General features: G+C 35.6%; 1 protein-coding gene across 1 annotated transcript; it reads right to left on the bottom strand.

Annotated features, from left to right (window-relative positions):
- Window positions 1-13,517: 13,517 nt before the first annotated feature.
- LOC141427185 (uncharacterized) lies at window positions 13,518-17,810 on the bottom strand. Its single transcript, XM_074086416.1, has 3 exons — window positions 15,916-17,810; window positions 14,148-14,421; window positions 13,518-13,535 (listed from the first exon to the last, which is right to left on the bottom strand). The coding sequence occupies exons 1-3, from the start codon at window positions 17,808-17,810 to the stop codon at window positions 13,518-13,520; spliced, it is 2,187 nt and encodes a 728-aa protein (XP_073942517.1).
- Window positions 17,811-21,362: the final 3,552 nt, after the last annotated feature.

Genomic DNA, 21,362 nt, shown 5'->3' on the forward strand with positions numbered 1-21,362 from the left:
GTTTAGATGAAATTTTCACCTAAATAGATTTATCGGTAAAATTTTATTAAAATTTATATATTAAAATTTATCCCTAAAATTAGCAGTGTATCTAATAAGATACATAATTTAAGATCATCTTTTTGTATTTTTTTTCAAAGTTATTTTTGTTAGTTCTACAAGAATCCAACGAGGCTTGAATTGGCTACACTTGTCTCACCTTGCCAAGTTTAGGGTTAAGAATTGAATGGTAACTCAGACAGACAGTTATTTTTCTATTTATAATATTAGAAAGAAGGTGAAGTACCATATTTAATATGGTATGGAGACAGAGATGCATAGCTCCTGCGTAGTAGCGATAAAAGAATTCTTTGCCAGACAGAGACACGGTCAACATCTAGCTGTCAATAAACTTCTCCTGAATGATAATTTGATTGGTCGTTTGTAGCTCGTTGACGTCGCGACGAGCAGGCCATATAGACGGAGAACAGATGACCGTTGGTGCCGAAAAGTTCTCGAATGGAGACCGTGGATCGGACCAAAGAGATGGATGAAAGAGCTGCGGGTTCACGATGTATGCAGGACGCTTCCAACCGAAGCAACTATGGGGGAGGGCTATTTCCAACAGCGGACATTCTACGGCAGATATGATGTTGATGATGATGATGATAGTTCGATTTAATTCTCTTTTCCTACACTACATGCCTACGTCTAACATTATGTAATGGCTGGCGGGCTATTCGTTTTATAACAGTGAAAAGAATTCCGCGGTCTGTTTAAGTTTGTTGGTAAAGTAATTCGATGTGCGAGGGTGGATGCGTTCGCCAGAGATAGGAACCGTCGGCTGTGAAAGTTTTATTCAACCACGGGCATAATCTTTGGATTAACTGAAGATGTTAAAGCGAAGAAATTATTAAAGCAAAACTTTGTTTTAAGCTTATTAAAAAGTTGCTTTTTTGCTTTTATCTGTGAACTTTTCAACCCGACGTTTTATAATAAACGGTTTAAAAATAGAAGGTTAACCTAAATTAATTATTCCGCGATCTGTAGCGAGAGGCCTAATTTTAACCAAAATTATCATTATGAATGAGTCTAACACTTTTTACCCGACTGCCCAAAGAAGGGTTATGTTTTTCGAGCGTATGTATGTATGTATCTATTTATGTATGTTGTATGTATGTGGGTATGTATATCCATTTCTTTGGTCCTCGCTGCAGCCTAAACGGCTAGACGGATTTTAACATATGAGATATCATTGGATTTATCATAACTGTCGGAGTGACATAGGCTTTATAATAGTTCAATATGGCTTCTGCGAAAAAAAATATGGCGGAGGAATGAAACAAATATTTTGTACAACAACAACAACAATATGGGTATCAAATGAAAGCTAATAATTAGCCCATTCTAAATATATATTTTTAATCTACCGTTTTCACATAAATATGAAGAAAGTGTAAAATAAAAAAATAAATTTAAAAAAATAAAAAACCCGACTGCCAAAACTAAAAGGAAGAAAATAAGCCTAGTGGTCTAGAACTCTGTTAAGTAGCTAATTTAAAGTTCAACAGTCGGGACCCATTTAAATCGTGACGCTCAAAAACTCTTAGTACTTAATAGGTCCCGACTGTTGAACTTTAAATTAGCTACTTGACAGTTCTAGACCACTAGGCTTATTATTTTCTTCTTTTTAGTTTTGGCAGTCGGGTTTTTTGATTTTTTTAATTTAATGTTTTATTATTATGTCTATCTTGTCTTCATTCAATGTTATTTTGTAAAGAAGAAGAGAATTAACCTATAGGCATGCTTTAAAACAAATGATTCACAGGCTTTTAAGTGTAAAACTTTAAACCGAGCTAAACTGTGTTTTAATTCCAAATAAATACTTTCATAATAAGATCTTATTTTATTTTCGTTTGGTTCGGTTCTTTGACTCATTTTTGTTGCATATTTACTTAATAGGCCGAGGCTCATTTTATACGCTCGTAATGAAAATACCTTCGCTAAATATACTGTGTGATACTGTTACTTACGAATTTGAGATGTTTGTTGCCAGTCATGTTTCGCTATATTAAAATGAAGGCAGGTAAATTACTTTTGCGAGCTCTTTTAAAAAAACCTGAAATTTCGTCGCGTTCCAGAGATTGATGCCGAAACGGCGGCGAAGTTATTTTCGGGCCTAGTCTTTTATGGTAAGTTTATTATTTTAAGATGGCTTTTTACGGGAAACACGAACACATTCCAAAAACATGACATTGGCCAATAACTTTCCTTCATTATACTTAAGAACACAATTTAACAGTCCGAGAGCTTTCATCGTCAAAAGTAGTAAACACTCTAAATGTCGAACACTACTACATTTGAAGTTGTCTTTATGAACATCAGAGTAAAATTACAGAATACCTATTAGTTCCTAAATTCAGTGGCTTGTGGTAAATCGATTACTTATTCATAGACTCGCTTGGCCTGTCACTCGTTTGTGCCGAGTATTTCCCATTTTGCATGTTTCCGTTCCGCCAGGAATGTATTTCCAATTCTATTTCCCATAATTTCTGTTCTTCTTTAGTTTTTGTAACACTATTTCCCTTAATGTGTATTTTCAGTGAACGCCAATGAGTTATCGAGTATGAGCCCTAAACAGATCCAATTTTGTATTCGTTTTGGAGACAATGTGGAATAATGAAAAACTCTGGGCACTCCGCGTCGCGTCTGCCATAATTTTCCTTTTTTGTACACCTAATTTATGACGTCGAGCACGTAGCGCGTGAAAATGGAGCACGTGTCCGAATATGCAGCTTTAATTTAACGGCCTTTTTGGATAACTAAGGGGTAAGTCTTTAATTATTAAGAAACCACTGACTGCTGTTTCGCTTTAAAGAATTGATCTCAAAAATTATTTTATAAAGTAACAGAGAAGATCAAGTCGTTTAGTTTCAAGATTAAGAAACAACTAAGTAAAGCGATAAATGGTAGCATTAAACTTGGTTAATAACTGAGTAGGCGAAGACTTGGTGGCAAGGCAACTTGTACGCGTAGGTCTTTGTTTTGATGCAATTAGTTTTAATAAGTTAGCTCCAGAAATTGTTGTTATCATATCATATAGCTGATGTAACGTGATTTATTTATATGCTAGCTTTGCCAAACTTTAATAATTATGATATATAAAGAACGGTTACAGGTCCAATTGAAATTTATGTTTTACTTATGAGATGTTTTATTTAACTGACGTAGAGGTTTTAAGTCAATTTATTTTATACCTACATAAACAGCTAACACCGGAGCTTAACAGTTAGGTTCTCTGTTCTTAGGCTAATTTTGTTACAAATTGGAAATGCGTTGCCGCCAGTTGTGTTAAATAATTTCTCGGTAGTGAGTACGCCCTCGCAAATCTCTGCTTATTCATTGTGGAAGTAGCAAGGTCTACATTTTTCCCGCAGGTGGCGAGTGTTTGGCGCAGGTTTAATCGACTAAACTCCATTGTCGGCCGTGGGCTACAATGGATTACCTGCTTTTGCTCGGCGTCCACACACTTCGCTACGTTTGCGGATTTTATACACAGTTCCAGTTTGAATTCCCGGGAACGAGTTTGATCGGATTTCGAATTGGAGTTGCAGTAAAGGTTCACCTGGATACTTTGTGTGTAATGTGTAATCTATTGAGCTTCAATTATTTACTCGATGGTGTAAGGTAAGGGAGTATCACTTTTACAATGACACGGCAGTCACGTTATTTGAGTTGACTACGTACGTATCTAATAAATATCTAGTCAAATTAGGGTTTTTTTAGTCATTATCTATTCAAATCAGTCCTGATTTGGTTATTAAGTACACCAGTAGAAGGAATTTCAATTTTATCTAAAGGCGAGAAGAAATTACAAAGTTTTTTTATTTAAATGAAAAGGCAAAATAGGTAAACTATATTGCGGATTTTTACTATTGATGATTGATTGATTATTGAATGTGTTAATGAAGCCTAAAACTTATCGCTAGGTTCAGCGCTGAGCGTTATCTAGGGCTGCCATATACTGCCAGCTTTTCGCTGAACATCCAAATTATCGCAATATTCTCGTTGGTATTCGCAAAATGGATACGCAAATATAAATAAGACACATGAACATATAAAGTCACAGATAAAAATATAATTTATACTAAAAAGGGTGAAATAAAAACATTTGATTAAAAAAGTTTTTCCATATTCAGGGAGCTCGGACACGGAACTGGGAGTCATTTGAACAAATTTGCAAACAATGCTGAAAGGAAGAGTCGTTTAAATCAATTTGTAATATCAAATCAATGTCGATATTTTATTATTTTAAACGCAAAATAAAACCCGATATCCTTTTATTCTGGGGCTGCGTTAAATTAAATCAACAACCAGTGATCCACTTTCCAATTCTATTCTGTTTGAGACCCATTTACAGCATAACTCTATTAGAGCCCGCGATGCAATGAATTGGTGACGACAATAACGCAATCAGCAGAGCAACTAAAGCGGCCATTGCTTATGCTGACGTGTTTAATTCTGCAGCGAATTTTAATTTCTTTTAGAAACGGCTAGTCAACGTTTTTGCTCATAAATCCCCCGCTATCCCACGGCCGCGGGAACTATGCGATTTTTCAGGAGAAAACTGTCCTTTGTTCTTTTTAGAATCTTTAACTATTTCCATACCTAATTTCACCACAATTGGTTGACCACTTTAAGCGTGAAAGCGTAATATAGTCAAACAAACGTATTCATCAATTAGTTAGGATGTTTTGTTACAAACTGCGACTAATATCTATTAGTTATGATTATCGTACCTATACATAAATCAGTCCATTTTACTGTAATGTAACATTAAAACAGTACAATGAAAGTATTCTGCAAGCTCTTTTTTAGGGTTCCGTAGCCAAAATGACAAAAACCTTATAGTTTCGGCATGTCTGTCTGTCTGTCCGTCCGTCCGCCCGTCCGTCCGTCTGTCCTTCCGCGGCTTTGCTCCGAGACTATCAATGCTAGAACGTAAAGCGGCGGTGTTTTTTTTTTCTCGACCAACCTTATAATGTGGGATATCGTTGGATAGGTATTTTAAAACCATTGGGGTTTCCAAGACGATTTTTTGATTCAGTGATCTGTTTGCGAAATATTCACCTTTAAAGTGCATATTTTCATTAAAATCAAGCATCCCCCCCTCCCTTCTAGAATCTAAGCTGTTGGGTGGAAAATTTTGAAAAATTCAGGATGGTAGTAAGTATATCAAATTTACAAGGAAAACTATAACCGCAAAGAGAATTATTAGTAGTTTAAGAGTAAATAGCAGCCTAAGTTATAAAATATACCTAAACTTGGAAGATTCCGTACAAAATTCAAAATCCTTGAAAAAATATTACTTGTTTTTTTTCGTAATGGCTACGGAACCCTATCTTAGGCGTGTCCGACACGCTCTTGGCCGGTTTTTTAGTTGGTTAGCGAATTTACAGAATAGAAAAATTATTTTGAACAGCAAAACAGCTTTACTCTAGCCAAAGATAAGTGGGTGCGACATGGGGCTAAATCTATTACTGGAGTCAATACGTCTACAATGCCATGCCAAAGATTATATCGTTAAGCATACCGACTGAAGAATACTTACTACTTAGGCACTCATATATACATACTGTAAATAGTTAAATACTACGATGACTGATTGTGTATATTGCGATGACACTTTAACGATAACCTAATCCATTTATCGTAGGGGTGTGCCGTTACGCTGCCTAAAGTTACGTCGTTAAGAGAATTGCCACAGCTGTCAGGAATCATGCTGGCATGAATAAATTAAAGGGCTACTGTTTTTTTTCAATAGGCTTTTTTAAATGGTCTTTGTAAGTGAAAACTTTGCAGTAAAATTTATTTTATTAACTTACACTCGTCAAAAATGCTAAGGATTTTTTTTATCCTTAGGCAGTTCAACAACAAAAATTCAATATTACTAAAGAAAACGTCAATAATTTGTTTAGGGATAATGAGTATCCCAAGACTTTTTTGATGTGTGTATTTAGTATTATAAAAATAATATCAAACACGTTTCCGGATATAATAAATTTTAAAATTATATTATTTTTACCTTGTTGCTAAGTATCAATTTGAAGTTTTTAAGGCTTTTCCAACACCCACGTGAATAAGAAGCCAACTCTGGCTCAAAGGAAGCAAATTGGAAATGATTATAAAAATGATACTTAATAATTTGAAAAAACAGCTTTTGTTTCCCTCTTCATATTTTTCAGTAAGTATAAAATTTTTCCCTTAAATATAATGAAAATTAAAAAGTTACTTGCTCTGTAGTTATAAAAACTTTGCAGTCGTAAACTAATCAATGAGCTGTCATAACCTTTAGGTAATAGAAGTAGGTAAGTAAGTATATAAAATGGCCTTGAAAGACTTATATTAGGCACTTGTGCTGACTAGTAGTCACATTACTATATATTTCTACACTTGTGCATAACACGTGATATACCTACTGTGATGTTGGAGTGTTTTTATTTGACTTCAAAGGTGTTAAATTAAAGTCCACGTTCTCTCTTTCAGCAAATCGAATTAAATTGTTCTGGTAACAATAAATTATTACCATTTGAATTGTAGCTCAGATTATGCTCAGATGAGACAAGATTCTTAGTCAACTTACTAAGAGCTGCTTTAAAGTGAAATTATGCTGTAAACGTATTAAAACCAGCAGAAAACGGCCCGGACTGGGCTGCTACTTACCATTTTCTACTTTGTTGATTTATGTAGCAGTAGCATAAGAAAGTGAAACTCACACCCATGGTGGACCACGAATAAATGATCCCAATATTAAAATATTTATAGTTACGTAATAAATTATAATAATCATGGCAGAAGCGGTCAATTAAATTATTCAAGATGATACAATTGGTTCAAACAATAGCAATACGTTTTGTCCAATAAGTCCTGTGTATATCTAGTGTGTATATAGCTTGAATCAAAATAAAATAAAAAGACAAACGAAAATCGAAAGATAAAGAATTTACAGTTCTGACGTGACAGACCACACAGTTAATGATACCTAAAGGGTTTTTAGCTAGGTAAACAGTTTTAAAGATAAGTACCTGGGCTCGACAATAAGCGTTTTCCCAGAGATAAGACCAAGCCAGATCGATTTGTCATCCCCGAAAACCACCACATACCAAATTTCATCGAAATCGTTGAGCTGTTTCTAAGATTCTGATATATATATATAATCAGAGAACTTATACCTTAAACATGGAAAACAAATCATAAATACATACAATAAAACAAGTACTTCTCGTAAAACTTGATAGTCATCTTCATTCCACTTCAAGTAAATAAGCAACGATTAAGTTTAGTTAAATTGAATTATGCCGTTACAGTACTTGTAGAGTTATTTATTGAGCCAAGATAATTCCAAACTCAATTATCATCGGATTCAGATTCATTCGAACAAAATAAATTAAACGGCCCATGTTTCTGACGAAATTTCACTACTGCAGAGGGTAAATATTTGTCTGAGTTCACTTGCCAACCATCAAGATAACATTTAAAACAGTAATTAATTTGAAACGTGGCGCTTTGATAAGAAATTATATAACGCGTTTAGGGTGTCGAGATCGGCTAGCTGTTAAATGCTAGATTAACAAAAGCAGCTCTCAGAAAAAAAGTGAAATTACCCCTTTAAGGCGTGTTAAAGTAAACCCTGGTGTTCTTTTTTTAATGCTTTTAAGGAGTAAATTTCGTCCTCATACTGATATTATTTTATAAGAGCACTTATCCTACTAACATACAAAAGTTGGGTGACTGTATGTATGTATGCATGTCTTCGGTTAAACAAAACTATGAAATTCGACTCTGCACACGTCAAATCTCTAAATCTAAATCACTTCATCTATAGGCGTGAAATTTTCCACGGGTGTTTTTCAAACAACGTAAAAGACGCTCATAAAAGATTTAGGAAATCATCAAATTTCAATTCAACTGCCATTTTTTTATATTAGAGATTACTAATATAAAAAAATGAATAAAAAAATATATTTTTTTGCCTAGCTAATCGCTACACGTTTTTGCGCTTTCATTGCATAACTTAGAGCATGGTATGGAAGCCACCAAAAATGATTAAGTGGCAGACATACGTACGAAAAAGCTAGCGTAATTGTAAGTTAGCGAACATTTTCGCTTGTGTATCATCTAATTGAACATGACCGAACAACATACGTGCAAAAAAACTCGCTGCGTCACTAGTAGATACGTAGGTACGTCAGCTTGCTCGGACGCGTATCTGGTTCCTTAAAGCGCGTGTTTTTCATAATATCTGTTTGATATACATGGGAAATTTTAAACTTGCGTAATGTACAAACCGGGGCCTTTAATGTTCCCCGGGAGATTGCGTTCCTGCTCATTCATTACGTTTGTTGGGCGTTTATCGCGAAAACAGAATTGAGCAGTCTGTTTATTCTTTGTCAATGAAACATTTTCCTTATCGTCCGATTTCTTATTAGATTGGCGAGGAGTAAGTTCCGCTTTCACCGGCAGACGGGCTTTCTCTTATTGTTGTTATTCAGTTAGCGAAGGGATGGCCACTGACGCGAGAAACGAAACTTGACTTGTTATGTCCTCTATGTTCTGTTTCGTTATTGTATTAATATTGTTGTATTATTATTATTTCTATAGAATCGAATGTAATAAAACAAAAGCCCAATTACGCGCTGAAGTTGTATTTATTGTCCATATACAATCGGCTCTTTATTACCACTGGGAGACACTACGACGGATATTCTGGTAGATTAATATGTTCGCTGGCGAAAGCACGTACAGGAAATTATTTGCTATAGGTACTCACTCGCAAGTATCTATACCATTTTCCGGCCATATAGCGTATATTTCAGGACACTAAAACGTTTATTTCGGCAAAAACCGCAATTATGAAGTTCCCTTTCTTGTATTTCATTTATGTGTCCGAGCTTTTTAATTAACTCATTTTTGGTATACAGTGTAACTTGATATTTAAAGGAACTTGTAAAATTTCTCGATTAAAAGTCTACTCTAGTATGCTTTAAAATTATATTAAAAATAAACTGAAAATTAAATCCCCAAAAACACTTCATTTTCCTGTCCGTCCTAGAACAGTTATGAAACAGATCCGATTTTTACAATGACATACTCTTTTTTAATCTTAAGATATTGGAGAAACATTTAAGGGATATTGCTTGTAGCAATTTTGATATGCTAATGTTGGCAGGTAGGTTCTGCAACCTCTGGGGACGCGCCGCCTGCCTCTATTGCGAAATTTCAAGCTTTCTCTTTGTATTTCGCAGATATCTCCATAGATATTAAATAGTAAGAACATTTTTATTTAAAGACACGGTACTGATATTATTCTTCTTTTATCTTGGAAGATGTTGCAATTGACATATTTTACTGACCGTAAGTTTGACAAACAGAGAGTCATGCATTTGAAAGTGGAAATCTGAGCTAACTGTTTAGTAATTTTTATTACAATACGTGTAATATTTTTTTCAATTGGCATGGCCCACACCGAAACTACGTTTAAAATTATTCTACTTTTGTCTTAAGCAAAAAGTAGAGAAAATAAAGCCCAAGATCGGTTCACCGTCATGAGAATGGTTACAAAAAAAATATTAAATATAACGCTGTACTCCGTAGATATACTGACGTATTAGATTAACCAGATGGACGGATTACCTGGTTAAAGTCGCGGGTTCACGGTGGATGCAAACCGCTTCCAACCAAAGCAACTGGAGGTCTATGGAGGAGGCCTATGTCCAAAAGTGGACGTCCAATGGCCGAAATGATGATGATGATGATGATTACTTTACAGGCAAACACTATTTCACGGCGTACCTACAATGGTTTATGATTCACACGTCAATATACTTTCACGTCATTTGCTTTTTCGTCTGAAACTCAGTGACATATCAGCCACGTTAAGGGAAATGGTTTGGATTCCCTCCAAATGCACCATCAAGATAAGCTACGGGAACATTTACTGTTATTATTGGAAGTTCTTGTTAGCAGAACTTCTGAGAGCGAAAAACTTAAATTGAATCCGACTTAGTTTATTTCATTAAATGTTTGATTTTGTAATCGTCCTAAACCCCGGTGCGGTTCGGTGTGGTGGCTTATATAAATCACGAGACTTTAAATATGGCGTCAGCAATCAAGGTCTGTGCTCGTGTGGTATGTATCGATTTCTGTTGATGAAGATGCCGCGTGGCAGGCGTTTTGCGTTCTTTCACAGAATAATTTTATTATGGGTTCACAGCAGTCATAATCGTCCTCGGATAGGAACGGACATTGACGCATCGCGTCTGAGGAAACTCAGATCCAATTTAGGAGTCGAATCCGATGAGTGTCCCTTGGGACTCGAAGCTTTATTCGAAAATTTGAAAAGGAAAAAAGGGAAGATACCTTTTTTATTAAATGTACTTACCTACCTATGTTACGCTACATGAATTTATATCGTTTATTGCCAGTTGTGAGTTTTAAACTGGTGACAAATACAACGTGAAATTAATTGAAAATTTAGGCTCATCGTTAAGCTGGTCGTATATACCCTATGACTAGGTTGATACCGGGCTTAGGTCAAAGGTAACGAAAGGCATTTAAGTAAAAACACCGGTTTTAGCAAATAAAGTAAAGTACCTAAGCAGTAAAGTAAACAGCTCACTTTAATGATAATGTGTCCTGTTTTGTTAGAGAAGAGAGCATTTTGTTACCTACACGTAAAAATAATAACGTTGATAGAAAAAGTTTCGGAGTTCGGAAAATCAACCGGTAAATTGAACATAATCCGTGCAATGGCGTGAGAGTAACTGATAAGTTGCAAAGAATGTTCTTAACAATTTTAAGGTAGTGCTGTGAGAACTTACACTGGTACTGATAGGTAGATTTCGCTACAGTTTTTAAATTTTGTTCATTGCATCTTTATCGCTCATGCGAAAAACAATATGGTGCATCTCTTTTGCTCTCACAAACACCTTCGGACATTACGTGAAACGCTAAGTGCCAGCAAAACACATTATTAACACATTTCGGAAACTTTTAAATTTGTTGGCATCCAGCTGCAAAACACAAAGTAACGGAGATGTTAAATGACGATTGTGATGGCAATAGTATTTTCAAGTGATGGCATTAAGGTCGTCTTATACTTTCAACAGCATGTATTTACTTTTAATAAGGGCTAAGATGATAACTCCTACATATTTCGTGATATTCCAGTGCCGTATTACAAACAAAGTGACTGTCGAAGATAAGGCAACGTCGCTATTAGCTGGTACTATAGTACGTGCTGAGGAAGTAAATAACACGGTCAAAGTTCGTGGGGCTCATCGCTCGGCACCATGTAAGTTCGTCTGAATGCTGTGTAACTTTAATTAGAATTCCCACATGGAGGAGCGCTTGCGCGTCCCGATCTGACAAATTAGTCTATCTAACATCTTACCGAACTAACCCTCGCTTCACTGTTTAATGAGAAAATAATGTTTTTCCCCAGTAACGTAAAAATAATGTCGCTCGTAAACGGACAACAAAATTCTCTTCTTAAATATTTTAAACTGTAGAAAAATGGTCCTAACGACGGCTTCTAGCGAAAATATGAAAACGTCGTTACGTGGTTCTGGCTAGACGAGGCAATGTGTTCAACACTATTTTATCTGGTACATCGTGTGTGACGAGTATTCGATGGAGTACAAAATTCAATTAAAAAACGTTAAACATACCGCTCACTTAAATTAAAACGAAAACGACAATACTTGATAAAAGTTAAATTCGTACGTCATGTATCTTACACCAAAAGTTAGGCCACTCTCCGATTCAAATTACTTCAAAAACAAGTAAAGCCTTGTCGTGGATAACTTTTCATCGCTGTTGGCTCAAGATGGGAAAGCGCAGCACCACCCTGATAAATAATTAATTAATATTGATAAATTGTTTGAAACACGGGGAACAGGTCTCATCATTAAAGCTGTCTGAGACCGGGGACCGAGGAACTTTGATTACGTTCAGCCACTTGCAACTAAACATGATTGCAATAACGAAACTTGATCGTCTGTGAAATTAAACATTTCCCTTTGGTATAAATGTCAAAATTTATTTATCTTTGATTAAAAAGCTACGTTTTCTTTCTGTTAAAAATGTCCTGATTACAAAACCAATGTCATATCATAAGAGCGTTTCTACAACCATCTTATTTTATTTCTTGCCGGTCAAGTAAAGGTATTCTGTTACATAAGTCATTAATTCTTATGCCTACTACACTTAATTAATATATTCATGACCACAACTTAAACAAGTAAACATGTAACAAGTAAATAAAAATAAAATATTATCAGGTTTCAGCTATAGGAATAAAGGTTAGAGTTTTTTTTTCCTATTATTTATTTATTTATTTTCGGAGAACCAACATCTTTAATTTACAGAGTAAACTTATTTTATAGTATCAATAAAGCCAATTATAGGATCTCACAAGTAGATTAGATATTAACTGACATAACCACTCTCTGTCGTAAGATAGACAGTAACGTGCCAGTATTGCCACTACAGCAAACGATCACATAAATAACTCTACGAAATCACAGCTCTATACTCGTAATCCATACAACTACAAAACGAATATGTATAGTCTACCAAGAAAGTGCTTTACCAATTTGAATGACAGTTCTTCAGAAATAAAACAAGAAGGCTGATGGTCATGTGAGTGAAAATAGACTTTGACGTTTTAACTTTAGGGTGGTAAAGGAATTTCTTGGTTGACTATACTATACCTACTTTAGTGAACGGTAGACGGGCGGCATGGATTGTAGTCCCCGATCGCATTTAGTTCGAGCGTTTGAGTACTTATTTATTAAATGAAATTTATCAGATTATGTTTTTAATTACATTATTTTATATAATTATGAGTTTTCATAGGTATTAACATATAAAAACAAAAAGAACTGGGTAACCTAAGATATCTTAACTAAATATGTAACTATAACAATGAAAACCGGCCAAGAGCGTGTCGGACACGCCCAAAATAGGGTTCCGTAGCCATTACTAAAAAAATAAATAAATTTTTTTGAAGGATTTCGTATTTTGTACGGAATCATCCAAGTTTAGGTATATACTATTTAGGTATGTTGGAGGGTGATCCATGATGGCAAGTCAAACGCTGTGTTTAACAATAGGAGTTTTATTTAGATGTGTTCACTTTGAAAGTTACAACAATAATGCCCCTATACTGATTGCAACGCCTTTTATAATACATTGAAAACAAGTCTGCAGTTCAAATCAAATAACTTACTTTACAATTGATTTTGAAATATCTTAATAAATCAAATAAAAGCAAAGCATTATAATAATCATTAAATAATTATTGTGTTTCTTTTTTTATTTTATTTTTATTTTATACAATGATAGTAATTTTTAGATTTCAAATTCTCAAGCACATTATAATCACTTAAAAATACTTATAATAAAATTTTAATTAAATTATTAATTTAGTCCGTCGCTATCACGGCCATTCTGATCATCAGCTCGTGCTCTGAGCGTCATTTCATTTTCATTTCCTGAAAGGAATTATTTATTAAGGTGGCATTTACTTGCTCTTTTCAGTGGCACATGGTTTGTGCTCTTTTGAGTGGCACACGAGTTGTGCTCTTTGAAGTGGCACACAAATTGTGCTCTTTTAGGTGGCACATGAGTTGTGCTCTTTTAGATATTGTGAATAAGTAAATCTTTATTTGTTTACAAAAAAAAATGATAACTTGTACTTAACAAACATACACAAAATATTTAGTCGCTATCACGGTCACTTTCGGTTACTTGCTCTATTAAGTTAGGTGTTGGAATTTGCCTTATGTGTTCGTGTGACACAACTATGTTTTTACTAAAACCTGGTTTGACACTTTTAACTTCATATCGATCGTTGTCAATAATTTTGACTATTTGATACGGACCAAGAAACTTAGGCCCTAATTTATTGCCAGACCATTGTGTGTCTTTACATAAACGAAATCATTTATTTTAAATGGGGATACAGCTGCGGTTCTAGCGTCAAATCTAGTCTTACTACGTTTAGCTTGTTCGACCATCCTGTCAGAGGCTTCTTTTCGAATATCATCCCTATTTAGGTGATGTTCTAAAAGGGAAATCTGCTCAAGAGCTGGAGACGAACATACCTTTCCTATCAAAAGTTCCAAAGGAGAATGACCAGTTGCTTTAGATTTAGTTGTATTGATACATAGTTGCAGTTCACCAAGTTTAGAAATCCAAGCTTTGCTATGATTTAACGCTATGACACCTAAATGGTCCCTAAGCGTTCTCATAAGTCTTTCTATTTGACCGTTAGCCCTGGGAACGCCGCGTGCTATTGCGTGATGTTCTATGCGTCCAGATTGGAAGAAATTTTGTATTTCACCTCCCATGATTGCCGGCTCTCGGTCAGAAATAATTCTGTTGGGAGTACCAAAAAGGTGGACTATATTATGAAAGGATTTTAAAATTAAGCCAGTAGTTTTATCTTGTAAGGGATTAATTAATACAAATTTTGTGTACGCGTCTATTGCAACAAAAGCATATGCTTTTTTCGCGTTCCCACTTAAATTTCCCATTAAATCAACGTGAAGCGTATGAAATGGTATTGCTACTTTATCAATTGGGTGCAGTGTCATTTGTACTTTCCCTGATGGACCTTTACCGATTTTACAGCTTAAACAGTGATCACAAAATGCTCGAGTCCTTTTTGACATATTTTTAAACCAATATTGCTCTCTAATTTTAGCAAGCGTTCTTTCCCATCCCGCATGTAAAAGATTTTCATGGTACCGGTTTATGAGACTGCACACAAGGGAATTTGGGACGACTGAACGTTTTACTGTATTGCCTTTTTGGTTCTGAGTAGATATTAGCAGCAAGTTTTCAGTAAGGCTATACTTATTATCGTATGGATCATTATTTTTTATGGCATCTCTAATTTGTTTAAGTTCTGGATCTCGTTCTTGTTCAACAATTAACCAAGACGGGTCCTTTGTTATAATATTAATTAGTGGGTTTCGACTCAAAAAGTCTACATGGTTCATTTGATCACCTTTTTGGTATTTAATATCAAAGTCAAAGTTTTGTAAAAAGGCCCACCATCGGTGAACGCGAGGGGTTAGTTCTTTCTTTGTTTTACTAGATTTAAGGGCATTACAATCTGTGACAACGGTAAATTTTCGTCCGAATAAGAAATGTCTGAAGTGTTTTAAGGCCTTGACTACGGCCAAAGTTTCTAATTCATATGAATGATATTTTGATTCTGAATCTGTAGTTCTCATGCTAAAGTATCCTACTACTTTTCTACGATTGTTTTCTATTTGAATTAGCATTGCACCATATCCTAATGAGCTAGCATCGGTATGAATTTCTGTGGGTAGATCAGGTCTAAATATGCTTAATATTGGTTCTGATGTTAAGTATGAAATTATTTCTTGACGAATTTTTTCATGAGACTCAGTCCATTCAAACTTTACATCTTTTTTTGTTAAAGTATACAAGGGAGCCATAATTCTCGAAAAATTAGGTATGAATCGGCGAAAATAACTAGCCAATCCGTTAAATTGACGTAATTGTTTGACCGAATTAGGAGGGCAAGAATTTGTTAAGGATTTTATTTTGCAAGGACTTGGTTTGACCTGGCCATCTTGAATTATGTTACCCAGATATTCAATAGATCGTTTAAGAAACTTGCATTTTGCCATGTTTAATGAGAAACCTGCTTCCGTTAATTTACTTAATACCAAATCTAAATGTTCAACACCTTGTTCTTCAGTTTCAGATGGAATCAAAATATCATCAATATAAACCAATGCGATTTTATCTAAATACTCACCAAGGGCTTTATTTATACAACGCTGAAAAACAGAAGGAGAGTTGCATAAACCAAATGGCATAGTTACATATTCATACTGGCCGTCAGGGGTAACAAAAGCAGTTTTTTCTATTGATTCCTCGGCTATAGGAATTTGATGGAAGCCAGATTCCATGTCTAAAGTGGTGAAAAATTTCGCGGTGGCGAGTTTATCTATTTGATCTTGAATCAAGGGTAGCGGATAATGATCACGCACCGTGTTTGAATTGAGTTCGCGGAAATCTACACAAAGACGATCTTCACCGTTTTTCTTTTTAACTAAGAGAATGGGGCTAGCGTAAGGTGAACAACTGTCTCTAATTATGCCTTTTGACTTAAGGTCCTGAACGATACTTTTCACTTTTTCACGTTCTATTGGGGCAAGCCGATAGGGTCGTCGGTTCACAACACGATGTTGATCTTTTAAACGAATTTTTAAACAACCAGTTTTTACAATTTTCGAAGGTAGATTGATACCAAAAATGCTCGAATGTTTGGAAAGAGTTTTTTCTAGCAGGGTTTTATCAGAAATATCGGTATCGATTGTGCTTTGAAAAGGATCTATTTTGATTTGACCAACAAAATGTTCTCTTTTAACTGATATTTCATTGTTAGTGATTTCTATTTTGATACCAGGGATTTGTAAAGAATCAACTCCTAAAATAACATCATAAGGCAAATTATCAACCACGTGTAGGGTAGTTTCGAAAGTTACCTCATCGAGTGTGACAGTGGTTTCAACTACTTCATTGGACGTAATCAAGTGACCTCCAATACCTCGTAATTGTGTAAATTTATTAAAACGCTTACCAGGAATGGATCCTGATGATTTTCGTTTTATGAGGGAACATTCAGCACCTGTGTCAATCAGACAAGTCAACTCAGTGTTACCTATACGTATACTTGCGCGGCATGGAGTCTCTCTCTCCACTACGTTAACGGCAGGTTGGCTCGGCACGGGTGCTGCTACTCGAGTCGGCTGATGCGAAGCCTGCGGTGTTGCTCGTGAAGACTGGTTCCAGGTAGGTGTTGTGAAGCGTGCTGTGTTATTGGAAATTTTTGACCAACACTTGTCACTGTGATGTCCAGTCCGTTTGCACGTGTTGCAAAACGGCGTTTTACAATCTTGGGCCCTATGGCCATTTCTACCGCATTTGTTGCAACGAATGCGATTACTGTCATTAGTAACCGTTGATGTATCCGTGCGAGGGCGTTTAGGCTCTGTCGCTTCATTAAAGGCACTTGAAACTGCTGATCTTTTACGATAATTTGTCAGAGTTGCAATTAACTCGGCTTGTGTTTTCGGCATTGATCTCAATAATTCAGCTTGATAGAATTTTGGTCGAATCCCGGAAATAACTGCTTCAACCATGAGATCTACTGGAGCATTAGGCGATATCCGTGAAAAAAGGCGCCATGCTTCGGACACATATTCAGCGTAGGTCTCAGCGTCATTTGAGGTGTAGTCGCGAAAACGGTTGACAAAAGTTATGTATCTTGTTTCTGCGCTGAATTGGCTAAGAAGGTGTGTTTTTATAGCAGTCCAATCTGCTAATGCGTGTGCATTTGCATCTGCCCATTTTTTGGCTCGTCCTCGTAAGCAGGATAAGGCTTTCATCATGGCAATTTCTTGAGAGCAGCCTCGTAATAAAATAAGAGAATCTACCTGTTTACACCATTCCTGAATTGTCAGCTGGTTAATATCGGGATCATACTCGGGTAGATAGATGTCCGTCAGCTTACGATGAAAATTTGTGGATCGTGGTTGAGGGTTGCTTGAAAATACCATTCTTTCTAATAGTTCCACTTGGCGACGAAGTAAAGCAATTTCACTACCACTTGCAGAATAACCGACGGTTGGTTGTTGGATAACCGGCGAGTATGACGGTTCGTAACTGTCGTCATGTTCATGGGCATCAGTTCCCCTCACTTCTGATGTTGGAGGGTGATCCATGATGGCAAGTCAAACGCTGTGTTTAACAATAGGAGTTTTATTTAGATGTCTTCACTTTGAAAGTTACAACAATAATGCCCCCTATACTGATTGCAACGCCTTTTATAATACATTGAAAACAAGTCTGCAGTTCGGCAATCAAATAACTTACTTTACAATTGATTTTGAAATATCTTAATAAATCAAATAAAAGCAAAGCATTATAATAATCATTAAATAATTATTGTGTTTCTTTTTTTATTTTATTTTTATTTTATACAATGATAGTAATTTTTAGATTTCAAATTCTCAAGCACATTATAATCACTTAAAAATACTTATAATAAAATTTTAATTAAATTATTAATTTAGTCCGTCGCTATCATATAGGCTGCTATTTTACTCTTAAACTATTTACTAATAATTCTCAAGCAGACTTAGCCGTTATAGTTTTCCTTGAAAGTTTGTTATACTCACTGCTATCCTGAATTTTTAAAATTTTTCCACCCACCGGTTTAGATTTTAGGGGGGGGGACGCTCGATTTTAATGAAAATTTGCACTTTAAAGTTGAATATTTCGCAAACACATCACTGAATCGAAAAATCGTCTTAGCAAACCCCTAATGGTTTTAAAATAACTATCCAACGATACCCCACAGTGTAGGGTTTGATGAGAAAATAAAAATCACCCTCACTTTACGTCTATGGGAGGTACCCTGAAGTTTTTTGTATTTTTTATTGTACCATTTTGTCGGCATAGTTTACATATAGATCCGTGCAAAATTACAGCTTTCTAACATTGATAGTACCTGAGCAAAGCCGCGGACGGACAGACAGACAGACATGGCGAAACTATAAGGGTTCCGTTTTTTCCATTTTGGCTCCGGAAACCTAAAAAGAGTAATAGAGATTATCTATATATGATGATGCTTCATTTTCTTCACATGCATAAAACCTTCGTTTACTTACACAAAAGTGACCGTGATTGACCCCTATCTCACCTGATGTAAACAAAGTGCAGATGAGACCATGTCTATGTGAATATTGAATGTAAAATGACTTCATAATGCGTACATCAGGAGCAGGGCTCTGTTCTCACTGGCTTTCACGGACCGACACAATTGTACGGAACAATCGCTCTTAGCAGTTTTTTTTTTCAATCTCTTGCATATTTGCGACTGACAGCGTAACTACTCGGGCGAAGTGACGGTGTCATCCGACAACAAAGGCGTTTCCTATGTATAATATATATGTATTGTAAAACTACCTATATAATCAAATCTAACAAGAAGCAAAGTTTATACTAGCGAGTACAGCGATGACAATAAGTATCCAAGTTCTGAATTCAGGCTCGATTCATGCGATATGATTCGAAAGTGGTTACTTTGCCAAATGGATACTTTGGAAGATGTCACATTTCGGGAAGTGGTTGTAGCAGCAAGTGACCGTTTCTTAGAAGTAAACGTCAAACCCCGAAAGGCTTGTCATTGACAGGGTTCGTAATATAATATGCGAATGCGGGCAAAATTCATTGAAGTGCTTAGGTTTGTCATAATTGTCATACCTACGTCATTTCAATCGATTAATATACCTACTTCTATCTATAATATAATAAAGCTGAAGAGGGTCGAAAGTCTGTACATGGAAGATATTCGACAAAAAGTTGGCTGGGGATACTTTAGAATCGATAACAGAACACGTTCCAATAGTTTTTAGAATTTTTGTCTGTTTGTCTGTTTATCTGTTTGTCGTTTATTTGACGCGCATCACGTGAGAACGGCTGAACGGATTTTTACGCAAACTTTACTAATCCGACGAGAAAAATTCCCGGCAGTTATAGGCTATAAAAATTTGACCCTTAGGGTATAAAAAATTCAACCTTAAAAGTGGAGGTAGCTACTACATTCGATTTGATGTTAATCCACCTTCAAGTTTTTAAATACGTGCTGTGACTATCAAGTACCCTGATAAAACTAACAGATGGCGCTGAAATTAATAACGTTGGGACTCGAACTGAGGAAGAATTTTGCCAAATTAACTAAGTTTAAAAGAAGGAGTACGGATATCAACAAATTTAATTGAAAATTTAATTGATTAACAATACGATAAAATTTAAACGACAATAAAGTAATTGCCACACATTCCAGTGCATCTTTTAGAGAGCTGGGTAAACAGTAGTAATGGAGTAAACTAATAAAAAAGAGTTTTACTTACATATAAAGAAAAACTAATAGTACTACCGTATATGGTTGTACCTGAGGGTTGTACTTAGTTTTTTTAGCATTTGAAAAGGGTTGTACAATCTTGACGAGTCTTTTTATTTAAAGAGGGTTAAAAAAAACAGTTACTTTTACTTATGATACCAAAAGCATGTAAATGATCAATATATCCTTGCTATTGTTACTATTTGCTGTGACTTATTTTTCAAAAGTTTTTTTCAATAAAAAGACACATCAAGATCGCTTGCCTTCTTTCTAATGCTAAAAAAAGAAGTATAAGTAATGGTAAAAATCAACATACCATATCAAACACGCGTACGTGTATAATTGCATAATGTATACATCTATCTTCTATCTATACAAAAGTTGGCTGGGGATACTTAGAATCGATAACAGAACACGTTCCAACAGTTTTTAGAATTTTTGTCTGTTTATCTGTTTATTTGACCACGCATCACCGTGAAAACGGCTGAACGGATTTTCATGAAAACTTTACTAAATTTGTCGAGAAAATCCCCGGTCAGGTTATAGACTTTAAAAATACTACCCTAAAAGAGGGGTTTTGGTAGCCGCTACTCTCGATTGAGTTAAGTTTGCACCTGTATCTTATGACGCTACTTAGGAAGGAGGTGCAGACTTATTTTCAAGTGTTTGTACGACTATCGAGTACCCTGCTACACTAACAGATGGCGCTGATTTTGCCAAATTGACTAAGTTTAGAAGAGGGGGTACGGATATCAAGAAATTTAACTGAATAGGTAATTGATTAAATAATACAACAAAATTAAAAGACAATAAATTAATTGCCACACATTTCGCAGTGCCATCTTATGGGAAACTATGAAACAAACGAGTTAACATAGTTACGTAGTGGTTACATCAACACTCATAATATTCAACACGCGTATAATTTTAATAGAAAAATGACATAAATTATCCTAATTTAATTATATCCGGAATACGGAATTCGTCGAAGAACTAAAGTCACTGACTTAGCTCGAAAAATTATATGCAAGTTGCAGGCAACTGGCAGGCCACATCGCTCGAAGAACCGATATCCGTTGGGGGAGAAGTCCTCGAGGAGCGGCGACCGGAAGACGAAGCGTTGGCAGGCCTCCCTCCAGGTGGAATGACGACATCGTGAGACTTGCGGGAAACCGGTGGATGCAAGTAGCGAGTTGTCGTTCATTGTAATTTATTTGTATTGTAATAATATTGATTATATGTATGTTAGTCTGTAAGGTATTTATTGTATGGGGCAAGTTTGCGGAATTAAATGGATTTATTACGAGTATTATTATTATTGTGGCGTTTTAAGGGGTAGGCCTTTGTCCAGCAAAGGACCTCTTCCGGC

Source organism: Choristoneura fumiferana, chromosome 4, assembly GCF_025370935.1.
Source record: "Choristoneura fumiferana chromosome 4, NRCan_CFum_1, whole genome shotgun sequence".
Taxonomy (NCBI): domain Eukaryota; kingdom Metazoa; phylum Arthropoda; class Insecta; order Lepidoptera; family Tortricidae; genus Choristoneura; species Choristoneura fumiferana.